Raw genomic sequence first — 19,663 nt, 5'->3', positions numbered from 1 at the left:
CCTTTCTCAACTCAGCAAAATGGAATCAGCTCTTTACATCAATAGCAGCGCAGGCCGTGCACCCTCTCTAATAGAGAAGTGTCTGTCCGTGTAGAAAAATCCACAACGTGAAGAATACCAAATATAACAAGTAAAAATATAATTTTTCAAATTGTCATGATTTGATTTGATTTAAATTATCGTCTCAACACTCGTCATGATTGGGGCTGCAATGATAAAGTAATTTATCGCTAATTTATTGATTACAAAATGAATCGTTATCTATTTTTCCTATTTCTTGTTGCTTTGTCCATATAACAAAAAAAATCATTAAAACTGAATCATTTTGCTCTCACTGGATCGATGCGGAATGTCGACATCGTGATGCGACTTGGAAACAATTATTTTTTTAGCACCACTACAGCTGATTAAAGAAGAGAGAATAAAGCATAATTAATAGGAGAGAAAGGCGTGAACTAGACTGGACGGCAGCAACAGCACTGCACGGCCTGACATCACATTTCCACGCCTTTTCTACAAAAATCAAATTAAAAATTCAGGACCCCATGTAGCTCGAGGTTGTTTCAGTACTCTCCGTGTTGTGAATGTGTGTGTGTGTGTGTGTGTGTGTATTTACTCATGTAGGCCAACTCTATATCACTCCACCTGTGCTCCTATAAATCAAACCTGTGTTTTAAATGAGAGGATGGTTATTTGCGCAAGAACACACACGGGAGCGATGTGATTGTTTTTTTGGAGTCGACATTCTGCTTATGTTTGCATCCCAGAACAATCTCCGCGGATCCCGCAAGCGTATGCAAGCAATTAAAGCGATACCATCTTCATATCCCTGCAACCAATAACTGAAATAATATCACTGTTTTATTAAGCCCTTAATGTGGGGGCAGAAGGAGTGAGGAGTGGGATTTTAAAGAGGATACACTTTTAGGGGCCTTATCTAGCCCAGATTTAAATAAGCGCAAATGCTCTCAGCTTAAGGGTGTGTCTGTGTGTGTGTCTGTGTGTGTCTGTGTATACAACTGTGTGTCTGTGTGTGGCCTTTTTTATCAGACATGAGTTTTAGCTAATCGCTGTGTCAGCACACCAGAATTTAATTACTCGCTCTACCTTTGTCCTTTAATATTTACCAACATCTACACTACATTTAATTAACCAAGAGCAGAAAAGCCACTGCCCCATTCTGGAGGAGAAAGCGCTCTGCTAATTGCATCCGTGTGCTCACATCCAAAACGTTACCACCCCATTTCCTTAGACGCGCACAAGGAATACAGAAGTTCCATCCACTCCAGGCTACACTTCCAAATCATTTGATTAACAAAACAAAATGTTTGACAAATTTGGGTCCAGTTAAATATGACACTAAAGATGGAAACAAGACAGCAAGTGATGAGAAACTAAGACAAATGTTAGAGAAGATAAAGAGGGACGAGGGGACAAAAACAGTGTTTTGTGACAGAAATAGTCAGATTGAGCAAATGTTCAGCTTGGCATTTTGTGAAAGGTGCTGAGGAGCAGATCCTCACATCTCTCATCCTCACGTCAAAGGAAAGAGAGACAAATGACGGCCTGAGGCCTTCTGTCTGTCAAATATGATGGATCAGAACAACGCTTCCCTAAAACTCCGCCACGCTGCCTTTCAACATATCACGTCTCCCCTTCAGTGCAAACACTAAATTGATAAACGATGAGAAGAAGCTAATGGAAAGATGTAATAGTCAAACTATAGCATACATTAAGAGGCCATGCAGCCTAAAGGGTTGCGGTCTGCTGTCCACTGAAAAGTCTTAAAGAGCACGGGATGCAATACAAAAGAAGACACAATCTTTTAGGTCTAATCATCTGTTTGGGTTTGTACATGGAGGATATTTGTGTCCAAGATCTTAATGAACACAAGACAAGATTTCAGAGTTTCATCTTGTTCCTGGAATTGAGCTTGATGCTTTGACAAGTTATGACACTGTGTCTTTTCTATTAACGTACTCATTTTCAAAAGGAGCCATAGGGAAGTTTTATGTTCCTCTAAATTCTTCTTTTAAACCGGATCATCTGCCTCCATCTAGTCCTCTTCTGTGACACCAACTGTCCTCATGTCCTCCTTCACATGCATGAACCTTCTCTTATTTTCAATGACAGAAATGAACCATGTCAAGTTAAAGCTAGAAGAATATTTCATTGAGGACCTTAAGGTCCCAGTGCCTGCTTGCATCTTCCCTCCAAGGGAACACTTTGGGCTCCCCTGTTTAAGAGATTTCTTTATTATTGTATCTAGATTAACATAACCTGGACTCTTCTCTTTAGCTCTACTAAGACCTGGTATTAATATCCATCCTGAGAAGTCAGATAACAATTGGACAATGTTACGTATGTCTGTTAAAATGCTTCCTGGATGCATCTCCTGTGATAAGATGTGATCTGATCTCACATCTGTCTGTCTGTCAGTGTCTTTGTGTGCATGTGTGTATTACGCTGGTGTAACACGAATCAAGCTTTTAGCCATTAGTGAAGCAGGTCAGAGGTGAAGAGCTGAGGAACGACTGCATTCATGCATGTTCATAAACGTGGCCACATGTGTGAGGGAGAGGGAGCTTTGAGGATCCATTGGTGCATTCAGACCTGAACTTCTCAGGATAGATGGTGAACCAAGTCTCTCTCAAACACAGCCTGAGAGGACATAAGGTCTGAATATCTGTTGTCAGACAGGTCTTTACACACAATGTGGCCTGCTAATGACTGAAGATAATGTCGGAAAATAACTGGTAATAGATCCTTCCTGATGAGAACAGAGTATATAGTAAAAACATATTTGACAGAAAGCAAGCGAGTACAGGAGACTTGAGTTTGTGCTCTGCATTTACAGTAACCTAATAGTCACTGTACACAGGATCTGGAATATCACCTACCCTGGTGAAAGGATAGGGGAATGTGCTCCCAGAGTTAAATAAACAGTGACAGGAGGAAGAGGAAAACAAACCACAGAATATCTCTCTATCTGTGAAACCCAGACTCTCTCCCTGAGACCTCAGCACTCAGCAGATCAACTCGTCCTTTTCCTCTCCACTCTCCCAGGATCGTGCCAAGACAAATATATAGACAGCGTAAGGGACACAGAGTCAGGAAAAAGAAGATTGTTATACTGTACAGTGTGGTAAATTCACTGACCTGCTTTCCATGTAGGATAAATATGATGAGGGAATGAAGTTACCAAATGTTAACCAATCCTTTCTGGTGATTTAACAGGATAAAATGTTTCATGCTCCAGGATGATGCTTTCTCAACTTGTTTTCTCCAGGGAAGAGCCAGTACGATATTTAGTTAAAAATCACTGTGTCAAATATCAGCAAAAGAAAAATGTGATCTAAAAAAAAAAATATATAATATAAATGGTTCAGTAAGAGAATCTTATGCCACCAATGTCCTGTGTCCAGAATGTGATGAGATGCAGTGATCATGTGAGCAATGTGGACTTTCAGGTGACTGTAATATCAGTAGTTTTCTCTTACCATGGACTTGGTGAAAGGTCTGGCCATCGTGAAGAGAAACGTCATCAGCCACCAGCTCCGGTGTATCGAGGTGTAAATCATGTTCCCAGGATGCACTGCATTGGAGGTGACACCGTGAGGCGAGAGGCGGCGGTGGAGCTCATTGCTGAAGAGAATGTTGCAGAGTTTGGCCCGATTATAAGCCACCATGGACCAGTATTCCTTCTTTGGTGGAGACAGCAGGGCCAGGTCAATCTTTCCACATGAGTCGAACAGGTCTGTGAACCTGAAACAAAGTCCAGATCAAAAGTAGTCGGAGGGTGTGTGTGTATGTGTGTGTGTGTGTGTGCGCGCGCGTGTGTGTGTGCATGCACAGATGTGCTTTGCTGGCTGCATACAAATCAAAGACATGACATGATGTTCTTTAATTGCCTGCGACAGAGCTGTTAAACTCCAGATGTTTGACAAGGCCCCTTAAACATTACACTAGTCATCATGTTATTATGCAGTCACACAATATTATTAAAATACATGGCTGCAAAAGCGACACTCCCTGTGTGTGAGTCTGTGTGCGAGAGAACGATAGGCTCCAAACTGGCATAACACATCCTACATATTAATCCACTCATTAGAAAACAACCAATCAAAATGTCACCTGGTTTCCTTGTTGTGATTTTACAAGCTCGCTGCCTCTTGTTTACTGTCGCCTTCCGCAACATCCTTGCTTGGCTAAATTACAACATCTGCAGGCTTTTCATTTCATGTGCTGAAACTTCATAACTACTTTAGCAAGTAGGAAATTATAAATCAATTGCCTGAGCACCAAAAAGGCTGTTTTTTTTTTCCCTTCGTAATCTCCGCACATTAGACTGAAGTTACATTTGAAAGAGGCCTAACAGTGATATAACAGTCAGAGTTGATCTTTATTTTCTTTTTCTTTCTTCTCCCTCTCTAGGGGTTGCAACAATGGGTGATTTGCATATTTGATTTGGCAGAGATTTTTACACCTTCCTGACACAACCCTCCCATACATCCTGGCTTGGGACCAGCACAACGAGACCCTGTGGCTGGGGTCAATTTAGAGCGTCCAATTAGCAATGGGCAATGGGGATTGGGTCCATTAGTACATTGATCTAGGGTACACCAGCAAGACTTGACCTGATTGGGACTCAAACCAGCAACCCTTCAATAACAAGCCAAATTCCCTTCTGGGTGATCTACAGCATATCACCTTGCAAAATACATTTTTTGGAAAGAAAATATCTGCCTGTAAATATATTGAGCTTACATCTATCAGAGGTAATTTCATTAAGGATATTATCTCACCTTGTTTGACCAGATCTGATCTGTAACTCTAGGATAAAGTGAACCTGTTCTGAGCCGATTCCACATTAAGCCCCTGTGGTGGAAACTGATAAAGTGTCCAGCCATTACCGGTGTGTCCATCTCTCCCACCTCTGTCCCTTATAGGTCAATACTTTACCAGCGGACAAGGAGCTTAGGGAATATAATATGCTGCGAGGTCAGGGGTCATGCGAGCTTGTGAGGGAAAGCTAAGTGACTAAACGAGGAAATCAGCGGAAAGAGAAAATGGCACAAAACACAAAAGGAGGAAACTTAAAAAGATGTAATATAGGTCTGGAATGAGGTGGACAGAATGGAAGATTTAATATGAGATAGTATCGGTTTCCTCTGCTTCCAGTCTGTGTCGGTGTGTAACCGACTCTCCCTGCTCTAACCTAAACCCTCTTTGAAGGGGTTAAAGCCACTGCTGCTTGCAGAGGACTGAAGGAAAGGTTGAGTACACAGCTGCCAAAGGTGGCCCTGCCTGGCCAAAACCAACTCAACATGACCATATGCAATGTCTTTGTATTTGGATTGTATTTAATTCAATCCACAGGTGCATGAATTTTCCACTGAGAGGAAGGATAACTCAGTGGTAGAGCGAGTCATCTTTCAAATCGAAGATTGTGGATTTGATTCCTGGCTCCTCTCGTCCACATGCCGAATCTGGCCGATGTGTCCTTGGACAAGACAGCATTAAGCCAAATATTTGAGTATGACTTTTTTTGGTGCACACTAGGGATGGGGAATAAATGGATATTATATCGTGACATGAGATTTTTAAAGGCCTGGTAATCATCATATTTATTATAATACACTTGTGAAATACAACAAATATTAGAAATGGCATGGAATATGCAAATTGTATAAAAAAATAAAAAAAATATCCTTCATTTAACAGTAAATAAACCAGGTATTATCTGAAAGGAAGGGTATTTTAAGATCATAAACAGGAGATATTTTATTTTAGAGTGTATTTACAGTGTATTGACACCTGTGTGCAGCTTTATATCCTTGATATAAAGCTGCACACCGGTTGTTGTTATTTAAAGTTATGATATAGCCTATAAGTATTGAGATTATTTATAAGTCATATCACCCAAGTTTACCTTTAAGCTTTACAAAAATATTGATTTGATTTATATTGTGTATAGAAAAAAGTATATTATGATAAGCTTTTTCCACATATCGTCACAGCCCTCATGCACCCTTTGCCTGACAGTTTTTGCGTGAACTCACTGTTCTTACTGTGAAGGCAAGTCCCCCATCACTCAAATTCTGTCAATACTCACTCATGACCTGCTTTCTTTCAATAAAGGTTTCCGTCTCCCTCTTCCTGTCACTTTTCTTACTGCATGTAAGAGCTGTGTGACCCCAAGTGAATCTGGGCATCGAAAGCATCCCCTCTGCCGCTGCCCCGTCCTCTCATGCATGGCCGTCCGTAAAACATAACTCATACGAGGGCCCCTGTAATAGTGCTGCTGTTTGATCTGCTAGAATAACTCTGCGTATGTTCTCCTTGTCTCAGGTCACTCTGCAGCGCTCCAATCAATCAATCTGCTTGGCCGTCTGACTGAATGAAACCAGGATCAATGTCTCTCACACACGCACACACACACACACAGGCACGCCGACTCTGAAACACATGGCTGAAAGACACTGTGCATGTCTACAGTATGACAGGAAAAACAGAAGCCTATATGGAGCTGAATTGTTTCACACAAAAAAGTGAACGAGAAGAAAAGAAGGGATGAAAGGGGCTGAGTCAGAGGGTCACACAGAAAGGAGCAGATACTTGATCAAAGTAAATTTTAGCTGATAAGTCCATCCATCATGTTGATGATACGTTTAATTTATAGCGACAGCGTGTGGAGTGAAATGAGTTTTCAGTGAGTGAGGCTGTCATGTTTGACAATACACATTAAGTCTGATCTATCAGTTTGTAGTGAAAACTAGCCAGTGTAGCGGATAGAACAGCATGAGTGGAGTTGAAGAGTTGTTCGATTGGACAGCGTGGTTTCAGGATATTATGGCTTAAACTCCATCAGTGTAACTGTAATATGATTTAACTCTGAGTGCACTCTCTCAGGGGTAATTATTTGCAATTTGGCAACTTGTACGGAGCATTTACATGTGATGAGAGGTCCATTAGAGACTGTCATTTCCACACACTGGGTCAGGACCATGGCAGATTTATTTTGAGTCGCCAAATAAACTTGCTGAATCCTTTTTCAACAGGGATAGTTCAGGTTTTCTGAAACAGGCATTGACACATTATGAAGACTGACTTGACGGAGCATGTAGTCAGCCAGTGTTTCTACAGTGAACCAGGCCTGGGCCCTGGACTCACACACTATTGTTCAAGTGTAAGTGTAGGTCACACTAAATACTTGACACTTTAACCTGTAGAAGCGGTATTTTTTTTTTCTCAAAAATGTGTTGTTTAAAAACTGCATACATGTTTCCTGTATTTTCTGGATGTGTTCCAATAAAGAGATCGAGAAATAATGATCCTGTGTGGTCATTGTAGCATTGCTAAAACAACAAATCTATTGGTGGCCTAAGACTGTAGAGAATTAGAGTTAGCGCTGTATCTGCACCCAAGGAGCAACAGGGGTTGGTTATCTTGGGTACTGTCCTGGGATTTAAACCGGTGCCCCTTTGGTTACAAGGCCAATTCCCTTCCACTTGATCACTGGCTGCCCTGAAGTATACTTCAGTTGTACTAAACTGGGGGAAAATTACTATATTTATTAGGAATTATTTAGGATGATATGTCTTCTATCTAAAAACTTGTTGTTGTTGTTGCCAATGACTAAATGTTTCCATCGACATTTGTCTGTTTTTTTCTTTGTTTTTGAGCAACAAAAGTTCCTTGTCCAAAGAAGATATTATTCAATTTGAGTGATGTGGACCTTGCTCCAGATTCTGGATTAAACCGTAATCCTGGTGAGCTCATTGTCTTTACCTGTGATTCTCTGAGGACACCACCACAACACGGGCCGGAGCTGAGCGTCGCAGCACGTCCTGCAGACACTGGACGAGGAGGAAGTGACCCAGATGGCAGATCTGAAAGGTGGACTCCAGGCCGTCCTCTGTCAGGCTCCAGGGTTGAGTACACACAGCTGCATTACACACCAGAATATGCAAGGGCCTGTAGTGGGAGGAAGGCATAAAATAGAACATGATTGTTAGTGGGTTAAGAAGGTAAAATGATGAGTTAATAGAGACGTGGAGGAAAAACACACACACACACACACAAAAAAGAAAAGCAGAAGACGCTGACAGGGTTTCTATTTTCAGAGTGTGGTCGACTCAACAGGCCTACAGAGACACAGCATCAGTAATGCTGATATAATACAGAGGTTTCCAGTGCAACTCCCAATGGCTCGACAGGTAGTGAAGATACTGAATACAGCTGGCTGCCATCCAAGAGCAACAACACATTGAAAAGCAATCTCAAACCATTTCAACATGACACGAGGCTGCTGGAAGTAATGGGTGTTGATAGAGGCTCTGTGTGACTGCTCTGAAAAACCAAACCCACCAACACATCGACTCAGAGAGGCTGAGCTGAAAAGATCTGATCGAAGGAAACACACACACACACACACACACACACACACACACACACACACACACACACACACACACACACACACACACACACACACACACACACACACACACACACACACACACACACACACACACACACACACACACACACACACACACACACACACACACACACACACACACACACACACACACACAATACTCTGCCAGGCCCTAAAAAAAAAAGGCACAACATTGAAATTCAGTTGGATTTCTGTAGGTTTGATTAAGAACTTTAACCAAATGTGACACTTTTAATTCATGTTTGAAATGACATGATGTCGAGCAGCTTTTGTATACATCCAACATGGTGGCCAAAACAACTCTAAACAACTCCGTTAACACAGACAAATCTTCTGTCCTCATTTTCAAGGTTCATTTGGAGCATGTTTATAACATCAGACTGGATTTAAACATTTATTGGTTATTGTTACATTCATATTGTTAAAGCGGACCTAGACCAGAAGTTCCAATTAACGCTGTTTTTTAGTGTGTATCTGCGTCATTACCTTGTTTAAGAAGCCCTGAAGGTTCAAAACAAACAGTTCAGCCACTGCTGAGAACGCTGTGTTTTATTGTAATCTCGGGCTCAGCGAGATCTCTGAAAAAAATAGTCCGGTTCTCCTGAACAGCAGATTGTCCTGCTCCGGGCACTAGTCCGGGCACATCCGGGTGTGTACATTGAACCGCAGAAGAAAAATAACGTCCGTTGTGAAGGTGTTTCACAAGCGACAGTGTCTTCTGACTCTGGGTCTGACTCTGGGTCAAAGTCATAAAAGGGACTGTGCCTGGGAGTCGTGAAGAAACAATTTTTAAACACTGTTAAAACAATGTTTTGATAATGAGTAGCAGTGCTTCCACCGTTCCAGAGGGGGGAGCTGCACTTCTGAGAGCGGATGTGCTGAATAGTACTGGCCAATCACAAGACTCTGTCTTCTGGGTGAGAGAGTTGAGTCTCAGATCTCGCGGCTAAGAAACAGCGTCAGAAAACAGGATTTATATCGGCTCGTTTACAGCAACTAGGAGGTTTTTGACCATAAAAACAAGTTAATGTATGTAAGTAGACCTCCATAACTAACATATATGTGCAACAGGAGCACTCTAGGTCCGCTTTAATAAAGTATTTAAATATGACAATAAGGCCTTAGTGTGGTAGATTGCAAACACGATAGACATTATATCACTCATGGCACCATGAGACCATGACAAAGGTAAAAAAAAATTAAAAATGTAATGAGTTATCATGAAACCTATGAAAGATCCAAGACTAAACTAAACAAATCAAATGGCAGACCCATCTGCACTAATCAAATCGAATAGTGATCTTAAAATCAACAAAAATTGGATAATCATGACACCCCTAATTATTAGAGAGCCATTGCTATTACGTTTACGTCGCTCTGCATATGTCATTGGGATCATTGGTCTGGTTTTAGGTTTTAGGTCTATCCAACTGCATACAGAGATATTTTTGATCTACGTCCATAGATTCTGGTGTCTGTCCAGTCTGGTGTTACCCAGGTCATGATAGTTTTGCATCTTTATAAAGTGGCTACCCATAAATATAAGCTTTTTCAGATGATACTGATACCGAGTATCATATTGGCTCATCCCTGAAGAAAATTATGTCTCATGTTCCCATTCTTTCACAATTTGGAATATGCCTGAAAAACCTGGTCATTCAGCATATTTAGTCATCTGATATTCTTTTTTTTGACATATAATATAATTGATATATAATTTGACCTAAACTTGACCAAATGACATAACAGTGACCCCACAGACACTGAGCAAAATACTAGTAGCATATGTGACTTTCTTGACATGAGAGTGTTTAAAACAACAACTGTTCTTATTCAGGGCCCAGTGAAGAAGCGTATGCTTTAGCACACACAGACACACATTTACATTCTTGCAGATATTGTGTGGGCGAGCCAGAAGCACTCCCTGCTCGCGTGCTACTGAATGAAGATTGCCTGATTGGTCAGGGCAGTGAGAGATCCTTGTCGGTGACAGCGTCGCTCCAGCGACTCGAAACCACAGTAACACAGCCGAACAATCCAAACACACCCCACCAATTTTTAATTTCTTCCATTAGAATTAATTATGAGGCCGAAGGCAATTTGTGTACCCTGTGTTTAAGACTGCCTACTGGATTAATTAAAAACTGGATGCTGGAAAATTAATGTGTGAATTGTTATGCCTTGCTATAATGAGCCATCCCATGCTATTACATAGGAGTGTACTGTACGATCACCTTCAGGCCTCCAAACACACAAGGTTCATTAAAGAGCACATACCTACTCACAAGTCGACTTAAAGAATGCCGACCTTAGCACATTATCAACAGAGCACACACCAGCAGCAGGGTCGTTTTATTTTTCACCCAAAAAGCAGCAAGGAAAGGAAGTGTGATTTCATGGCAAATGGTTGCTGGTTTTCTTATATTTCAAATATGATTTGGTGATACAGAAGGTTGTGTTATATAGAAATGTTATTAGCACAAATCTTTATCAAATCATGAGCATTCTTTGTAAATTAGGTCGTGATTGTTTGTCATCTTTAAAAAGTGGTTCTCGATATAAAAAAAAATTAGATAACACTGATATAGATACAAATATTGTCAAAGGCATTTTTTCTTCTGTTATTTTATGTTTGTGTCAACGGTTAGTCTGCTCACTTGCCTTTAAGAAGGTCAAGGTTAATGTAAAGGTAAAATGAGGCAGTAATGCAATTACAGATACCAACTGCCTTTAAAAGAAGAACTGAAACGATTAAGAGTTTATTCATCAAACACGATATCTGTCATTTCTCTGGACCTTGCACGCTATGTAAGTAAGATTTATTCCAGCAGAGGGCGCACATCAAACAAAAATAGTAATATAATTCGGATAAGTCTTTGACAAAACGCGGGGAACCAAATGTGAGGCGAGATGAATCAGCCTCTGAGCTGCACCTTCACCGGGTTTCACATTACGGCTACAGTCACGATGCTACTGTGTATCCCTGTGTCATCAGAGAGAGTTCACTGTACCCCAAATAACCCACAAGTCATCAAGAGCCTCATTGTTATACAAGGCTCATATTTTTGTTGTTGATTTGTTACATTCATGTCACTTATTTGCTACTTATTTACAACATTAAAAATGGAAACCAAGCAAAAAGGATGTGTTCCTCTTATTAATTGTGATTAACCAACTCGTGTTAATAAACCTGTTCAACTATAGGTTAAGGAAAATGCATGAAATGCATGAAAATACTGATCAGAGACTGATTCAGTTGTGCAGCTCTACTCCACAATCGTGCATCTTTAACACAAGAAGGCAGAGCCTAGAACTGGGGGATTTTTTTGCTTAATTTTTGTTTTGGAGTTGAGTCATCCATCTTTATAAGCAGTCTGTAAAGTACATTAACAGTGTGCTATGCAAAGGAAAACTCTGGTGAGGGGTTGCACATGAACTTTTGACCTGACCTTTCAACCTGTGTAGTTGTTGATTTAAACTACATTTTAATTAACAAGTCAAAATGTTTGAATGTGACTGCTTACAATTCAAAGAAAGAACTGGCTTAAAAAGACTGTGTCACTCAAACAACATCAAATATTTGTGATCAAAAACTGCAATAAGCAACTTTCCTCTGGCCAGCAGAGCGATTTCCACCACACAGCTCAGATGGGCCTCAGGTGAGTCTGCTTGTAATGTAAAAGGCCTGTTAATTCAACTGCCCACCAGTTAGTCCCTCTCTCATAAGCACAGGTCTAATGAATGTCTTTAATAGGCCTATTGCTGCTCACCACAGTCCCGCTCTCCACATTAAGCCCTAACACAACACTGTGTGCACTGTGCAATCTCAGCGCTGGTCAAACGAGGGTGTTAACTACCAAACAGGGAGACATCAGTTTATATATTTACTTTAAATAACCCCCCTGGGTATGACCCCTGACCTCTATGATAATGTGGGCCAGCAGAAGATATTGCCTGTGCGAGCTGGGCTCACGCTACTGGTCATTAACACTGCACTTTATTGGCAACAGGAAAACTGGCACAGACAAACACACGCATACAGTAAATAAGTGTACACCACTCATCCGGCTCCATGTTCACACACACACACACACACACACACATGCCAGAGATGTGAGAATATAAAGTGGGTTAGCTAATGTTACTAATGTAACTAATGAAAACTGGTTTAAAGGTGGACCAGTATGAGTTTTTATATGGCAGATGCCAATCTTCATGCCAACACATTTTAGGACTGGTTTTCTTTTTTTTCCTCCCATCTGATAAAATATATTAGTTTAATAATAACCAATGATAAACAGAACTGCATATCTTGAATAAATATGATTAAAAAATTAAAAAAATAATGCATGTATTTAAAGGTCCCATGTGGATATTATTTTTATTAAGCAGAGATTCAAGATAATAATTATATCGCATTTTGTTTAAGTGTTCACTCACTTGATGATGTATGAAGTGTTATTTTTTTAACTTGCTTTACATAATATGAGGTCAAGTAAGTGTATTGTATCTGAAAATAAGTTTGCACTATATGTAAGCATTATATTGATGTATCCTGAATTTCCATGACATTGCTTTTCAAGACTTTTTCTTACAATAGATATTATTATTAGAGACTTTAATAAATGAATCTCTAACAACAAATAGATACAAAATAATGAATCAACAAAATGACACTCTATATAAGAGAAAACTTTGAAATATGAAGTTTTAGTGATGAAGAAATATGAAGTTTTCAAGAATAAAAATGTGTCAACTTGCACTAATAAATAATAAAGTTGTAAACAAAGTGGCAAAAATGGGCCTGTCAACCTCTGTTATGACCTGCATTTATTTATAACAGCCACATATTACAAACAATATGAATGTAGTTTGAAAAAGCAAAACAAAATCACAGGTGAAGACAAATTGCATGTGTTAATTACAACCCGTTCAGTAAAAACTGTATTACGAGCACTCTGTCAGCACTGTCCTACATCAATTACATCCCAATAAAATTGCACTGCATTCAACAATATCAATATCAGGTAATTTCATTTCAAAGGACAGGCAATTAAAGCAGAATTGGGGTCAATGGAACACAGAGCAGCGTGAAAGCCACTGACTAAAGCACTTAAAAGCAAGGGAGTAAGAAACGAGAGAAAAAGGAATTCTGATTACATTTCACCTGTCAATGACACGCTGCAGGAGCATTATTGTGTGTGTGTGTGTGTGTGTGTGTGTGTGTGTGTGTGTGTGTGTGTGTGTGTGTGTGTGTGTGTGTGTGTGTGTGTGTGTGTGTGTGTGTGTGTGTGTGTGTGTGTGTGTGTGTGTGTATGATAGGGACTGTGTACCTGTTTGTCTGTTTACAAAACTATGTGTATATGCTTCTGTGCACAGAAATGTCCATGCATGTATGCACATGGGTGTGTGTGTGTGTGTACACTCCCGGGTGTGTTATGCCTGAAGACATACGTGCGGTAATAGAGTGGTGCTAGAGTCAGACAGCTGCCCAGTGCCATTCACAGCTCAGAGCTCCCAGCCTCCACTGTGCTCTGTTCGCCTTCTGATGAGAATTAATGTACTCTGACGTCCCCTGGGACTCCCCCACTCCCCCCTAACAGCACAGCTAATGAAGAAATACAACCTTGCCAAAATACTGAGGTGGAGAGAGAGAGAGAGAGAGCGACACAGACAGAGAAAGAGACATCATGAGAGAGGAGGAAACTGAGGTTTATAGACAAAGGAAAAACACAAAGGGATGCAAAAAAAAAAACAGGGGCAGGGGGTAACGGAGAGGTCAAGATACATCATTTCATTGAACCTTTTCAGATCTGGTATTATCGTGCATGTTGAGTGATCATCACATGCAGATCGAGTTAAGTACAAGTCTCTCCTGAATCTGTCCTCAGATCCGATCACAGAAACCATGTTAGGGTTAAGGGTGAGCACGAATACTCTGTTATCTGATTATTTGTTTGGTTACAAAAACGTCAAACAGTAAATAAATAAATAAATAAACAAATATTTCGACTGCTGCCTAAGTTGAGGTGAATCTGCTACTTTGTGTGTTAAGAAAAGTAAGAAAATTGAAGACATTTTTTTTGAATGCATGGTGAAGCTGCTCTTCTAAGCTCAAAACACTGTAGATCCCACAGAAGTGAAGAGCTTTACCAGGATCATTGAATGCATCTCATGGACTGCTCCTCATACTGTAGCTCAACATACTGTGAACCCATGTCAGTAGTGTTTTTGCTTGCAATGAACATCATTAATTTGTAGGTGGTTTGAGGATGCACATGGCCAAATTCCCGACGAGGGCCGTCACTTTTCAAGTCACTTTTTAAATTCATACTCACACCTTTAAAAAATCCATTTAATTAGAAACGTAGAGCCCAGAAGCACATCAGACCATCAGAGGGCAGTCTGTGCACAGCTTGATCTTCACTCGGAATGCCCTCCGTGGCACTTTCAGTTTTAACTTTTAAACTACTCAGAAATCATCAGAAATAAGGGAATTGTTTGCAGACACCACCACTATATAAACATGAACTACCTTTCTAATGGTTAAAACTATGTCAATGTGTATTTGAAAAAAGGGCGGGGGCATGAAGCACCACATCCAGGAGACATTTCAATTTCCTAGTGTCATACTTAGCACTATCCACCTACAATCACATCACTGAGGACGGATGTTTATTCCAGATGTGAGCGAGGCCATTATGGATTGGAGAGGCACATGTTTGAGATTTTAAATGAACAACATTATTGAGGGGGAAACCACCATGAGGTTTGGCTGTGACCCAAGACACGTGTCCTGGATGGCCATACCCTGCCTAAGGGCTGCTACGGGCAATGACTGCCCTGCCTCTCCCCAAGGGGCTCCCCTGACACTACTACACACACACACACACACACACACACACACAAGCAGGCAAACTATGGATGACAGATTACATGACCCCAAAATAGCAACTGTGAGACCGGCCACAATACGCAAGACACATGCTGTAAAAGCTGACCACCACAAAATAAGTGTGATAAAGTCTGGTAGTTTGTTAATCAATGTCAAGCAATAAGACACAAATACACACACGCACGCACACACACACACACAGACTCCTGGGGCTCTGTCCATATGGTGTCCATCAGTAACAGTTGGATCAGGATGTCCATTAAATACAATGTACTCCAAGTCAGGCGTAACAATGATACAGCGATCGGCTTAAATGCAAGACGACCCTGTTTAGTTCATATTGCTTCTCACTTTTCTGCTCTGATCTGTTCCCTTTACTTTCTTTATTCTCTTTTCTTTTGACTGAGGAAATGTGATCGATGGCTTCTTATATTTTGACCCTTGATTGTTTTGCTTCAGGAGCAGAAAATGAGGAAGGTCAGAGACCTTATAGAGAAGGGCGTTATTCAAATAATGTGATTAATGTCACATTTTTAACGTTTATAAAGAAACATTAACACGATGATATAATGGTTAATTGTAGGGCCACAGTTATTATTAGTTTTGGATCATTGTCACAATCTGGACGTGGGCCTCAGAAGTCTGGCTCTGCTCCAATAAACAGTATTTGACTTTAAATGTTTCCTTTGTGTTACGTCTGCATTCATTCTGCGCTTTTACATTTAAATACAAATCATAAGTTGGGGGGGAAAAAAACTGTGATTAATCACAGCAAATCAAGCGTTTAATTACTTAATTGTTTTAATTGTTTGACAGCCCTGTGGGAAATATCCTCCATCTATTAATCAAGTTGTTGCACTGACACAAGAGTGTAGTTGTGGTTCACATCGGTTTCTACTGACTTGCACCCGGCGGGTGTGGAAGAGGAATATGTCAAGGAAATAGACAATATATACGTTTATCTGTGCGAATGAATGTGGTGGAGTGAACCAAAGCTAATCAACAAGAAAGAGGACACAGATGAAGGTGGAAAACAGGTAGATGAGGAAAGATATTTTAAACCTTACTTTAGGGAAAAGTAATTCATCTTTTTTAAGTTTTGTTGTTCTTTTAAATCATATTTAACTGATGATTCCATAAATGTAGTTTGACACAATAACTTAAAAATAGCCTGGTCTTGTTTGCAAGATAATGCAGAGAGTCAGAACTTTCCTGTCAAGCACATCGGGGAGGTGGGGTAAAATCATATAAATATCAAGGGACAATTATTTTCCATCATGTTTCACAGTAAGATTTGTTCCTCCCAATTAATATTTTAAATAATAAAGGATACTCACAGTTTCTTGGCCTTGAAAGATTGGGCAAACTCCCTGACACTGCAGAGTCGGGCCAGATCACACATCATGGCTTCTACTCTGGCTTTTTGCTGTTGAGACAGAAACACAGACGTATGATTGTTACACAACAGCTTGTCCTTATCAGAGCATCACGGGTTTTACGTGTTCTGCAAAACTGAGGCAAATTTGCGATTTTCGGCAACAATCGTAGAATTCCAAAAAAGGCTCACTATCGCTATAGTCTATCACAGTCTGGTAAAATGAAGTGAGAAAAGTGCTGACACATGGTTATAATCTTGTCTGAAGCCCCTTGAAGAGCTCGATAGATTTTTTTTTTCTCTCAGCACGTGTTTGTGCGTATGTGTGTGGCTCATCTTACGCCATATGTTGGGAGACAGGGTGAGGAGAGAAGAGGAGCGGAGAAAGATAAATGACTTAAAGAGTGAATGCATAGCTGCATTTACACACTGAGGGAGACAGGCTAAATATTCGTCATTCCCTCCATCCTGCTGTACCATTCTGCTGCAGGGCAAAGGCCTCACCAGCAACACATGCCGGCATAAATGACTATATGTTTCTCATAACAATACACGATTGTGTTGTTGTGTTTTAAATACATGGGGCAGACAACACCCTCTAAAAAAAATCGAAGCTAAAAGCCCGTTTCTTCATTTATTTTTTTTAATTTTTTTTTTCAGAAATGTCCTACATCATTTCCAGCATCATTTGCACATTCATATTTTCCAGTCATTAGCAAAGCTGTTAGATGTTGTACATTTTTTTTACAACATGGGACAGCACAATTTATCAATTTAAAGATGGAGCAAAGTTTTAAAGCTCTCAGTGGTCTTAGCCCCACTTTTAAAATATGAAACCCTCAAAAACCCTTCAAAAACCCTCAGGTCCCCAAGGAGCAGTCTTTTGATCATCCTCAGAGTCAGGACAAAAACCTGTGGTGAGGCATACTTTCACTGTTACACCAGAGAATATCAGTATTTCTTTAGACTAAAAGCTAGCTTTTAACTGAATTTATTCAAAATAGATTTAGATTAGATTTAGTCCATTTCACCTCATCAATATAGCCTTTTTTTGCTCTAGAAATATAATGAATAATAATAATATATCTTTTTCATTTGCTACATTTACATATCATTTACATATTCCTCAAGACTGTCAGTGTGACCCATGTTAGCATTTCCCCACGTTCTCAGTTTCCTTAATTTCCCTCCTCTATTTTGATAAAACTTTGATATTTGTCAATATTATGAGTTGTTGGGATGGTCACTGGGTTCTTCCTTGTTGTCTTTTTTATCCGGTGAAGCACTTTAAGTTGCATCGTTTGCATAAAAAAAATGGTGTTATTACTGTTTGTATGGACCTGAAAATCATAATAAAAAAAGAATTTCAAAAAAAAGAAAGGGTTAAACAATTACAAAATATATTTTAAAAAAAAAATAAATAAATAAAAAACTGAAAATAGTCATTGAGCTCCACCATGTTATTGTTATTCCCCTCTTCTTGGTTATCACAATTCATGCATGGGTGACCCACAGGTGAATAAATACTATATATTCAATTATCTATTTAATAATTAATAATAATTAATTTAGCTAGCATGTGATGACAAATTTTAAACCAGTAAAAATAAATAGAAGGTACATCAAAAAAGTGTTTTTAAAAAATAATAAAAGAACCGTGCCTGTACACAATCCGAGGTACTAGCAATACAAAAAAATGTGCAAAAAAAAAAAAAAAAAAAAGCACAATATTAGCTGTAACTATTTAAAATTGTGTCAATTGTCACAGGTACAACTCAAAGTCTATAACATACAAAAGAACTATCAACCCTATCAGGAGCTGCATTCACGGTCAGTGCTATACTGTCAGAATCTATGAAGGATGCTTTGAGAGAGTTTTTTCTTAGTGTTTCTTGTGGGACAACAGACTGGGTCACTAAGAGGTTGCTTTAGGGCTGCATGTGGTCCACAGGCCACCATTTGAATAGACTGGCTATAGAGCATACACACTACTGACAAAGAAAACGTTGTTAATCTACCTATTTTTAGAGGGTTCACAGATCCAGGGTATCCCTGCTCATTTCAGCGTAAAAGAGACAGTAAACTCACTCTTTCCTCTGTCCCTGTCTTACCTTCCTCTACATATTTATCAGTACAGATCCTCTAAACAGATAACTCAGGTTCAATCTGTCTTCAACATACAAATTCACATGGGACATTGTTGAATGTTAGCACAAGAGCGTAAAGTGTGAATGGTAGGGCATGTTCTGTTCAGTCGAACGCTCCATTAGACTCATCACTCATGCTGGAAAGGGAAAAAGAATGAGATATTTCTCCCAGGACTCCCAGCTGAGTTCTGGCTCCAGCAGCACCAGGTATTCCTGCTGCTACCTCTCCCTGTCGTCCTGCCCGCCATCCCTGAGGGACGCTGTCAGCTCACATTACACCCCGGAAGAGCGTTCAGCGTTCTGCTCTCCATCCGCCACCTCCACCGCGGCTCCTACTGCTGCTGCTGCTGCTGCTGCTGCTGCTGCTGCTGCGTTCCCCTGTCAGCCTGTTTCTACTGATCTGATCTTCAGTCTGTGCGCGTCATACGCGCGAATGTCTTTCCTCTGTGTGTCTGTCTCCACGGAGCTAAGTGTACATGACACTCACAGCAAGGACGCTCCATGGAGCAGTGAGCACAAAGAAAACAAGAAAGGGTTAAGAGCAGCTCCTGATGGAAATGTGATTCTTCAGGCATTTTACAGACACCTTAACTGCCCAGGGGTGTATTTACACATGCATACACAGGCGCACGCACACCCATACACACACAACAAATTCAGTGTTGTGACTCAAGGGTAAAACCGTGCTATCACACCATTATCTATGCCTGAATTATTCTCTTGATGCTACTCCATACCATTATATGGATGCTATTACAAACCATTAAAGGTCTGATTATGGC

General features: G+C 40.2%; 1 protein-coding gene across 1 annotated transcript in view; it reads right to left on the bottom strand.

Annotated features, from left to right (window-relative positions):
* The window catches only part of wwox (WW domain containing oxidoreductase), a gene marked incomplete at its 3' end in the record, with an annotated part of 195,891 nt that overhangs the window by 116,288 nt on the left and 59,940 nt on the right, over nucleotides 1–19,663 (bottom strand). The window contains exons 6-8 of the mRNA XM_083893489.1: nucleotides 16,697–16,785; nucleotides 7,792–7,977; nucleotides 3,501–3,765 (exon numbers count right to left, since the gene is read on the bottom strand). Coding sequence (XP_083749615.1) covers nucleotides 3,501–3,765; nucleotides 7,792–7,977; nucleotides 16,697–16,785 — 540 coding nt within the window. The remainder of the gene's footprint in view (nucleotides 1–3,500; nucleotides 3,766–7,791; nucleotides 7,978–16,696; nucleotides 16,786–19,663) is intronic.

This window comes from Microchirus variegatus, assembly GCF_963457635.1.
Source record: "Microchirus variegatus genome assembly, chromosome: 8".
NCBI lineage: Eukaryota > Metazoa > Chordata > Actinopteri > Pleuronectiformes > Soleidae > Microchirus > Microchirus variegatus.
Note: the sequence above shows the minus strand (reverse complement) of the source record. Positions and strands in the feature narration are given on the sequence as shown.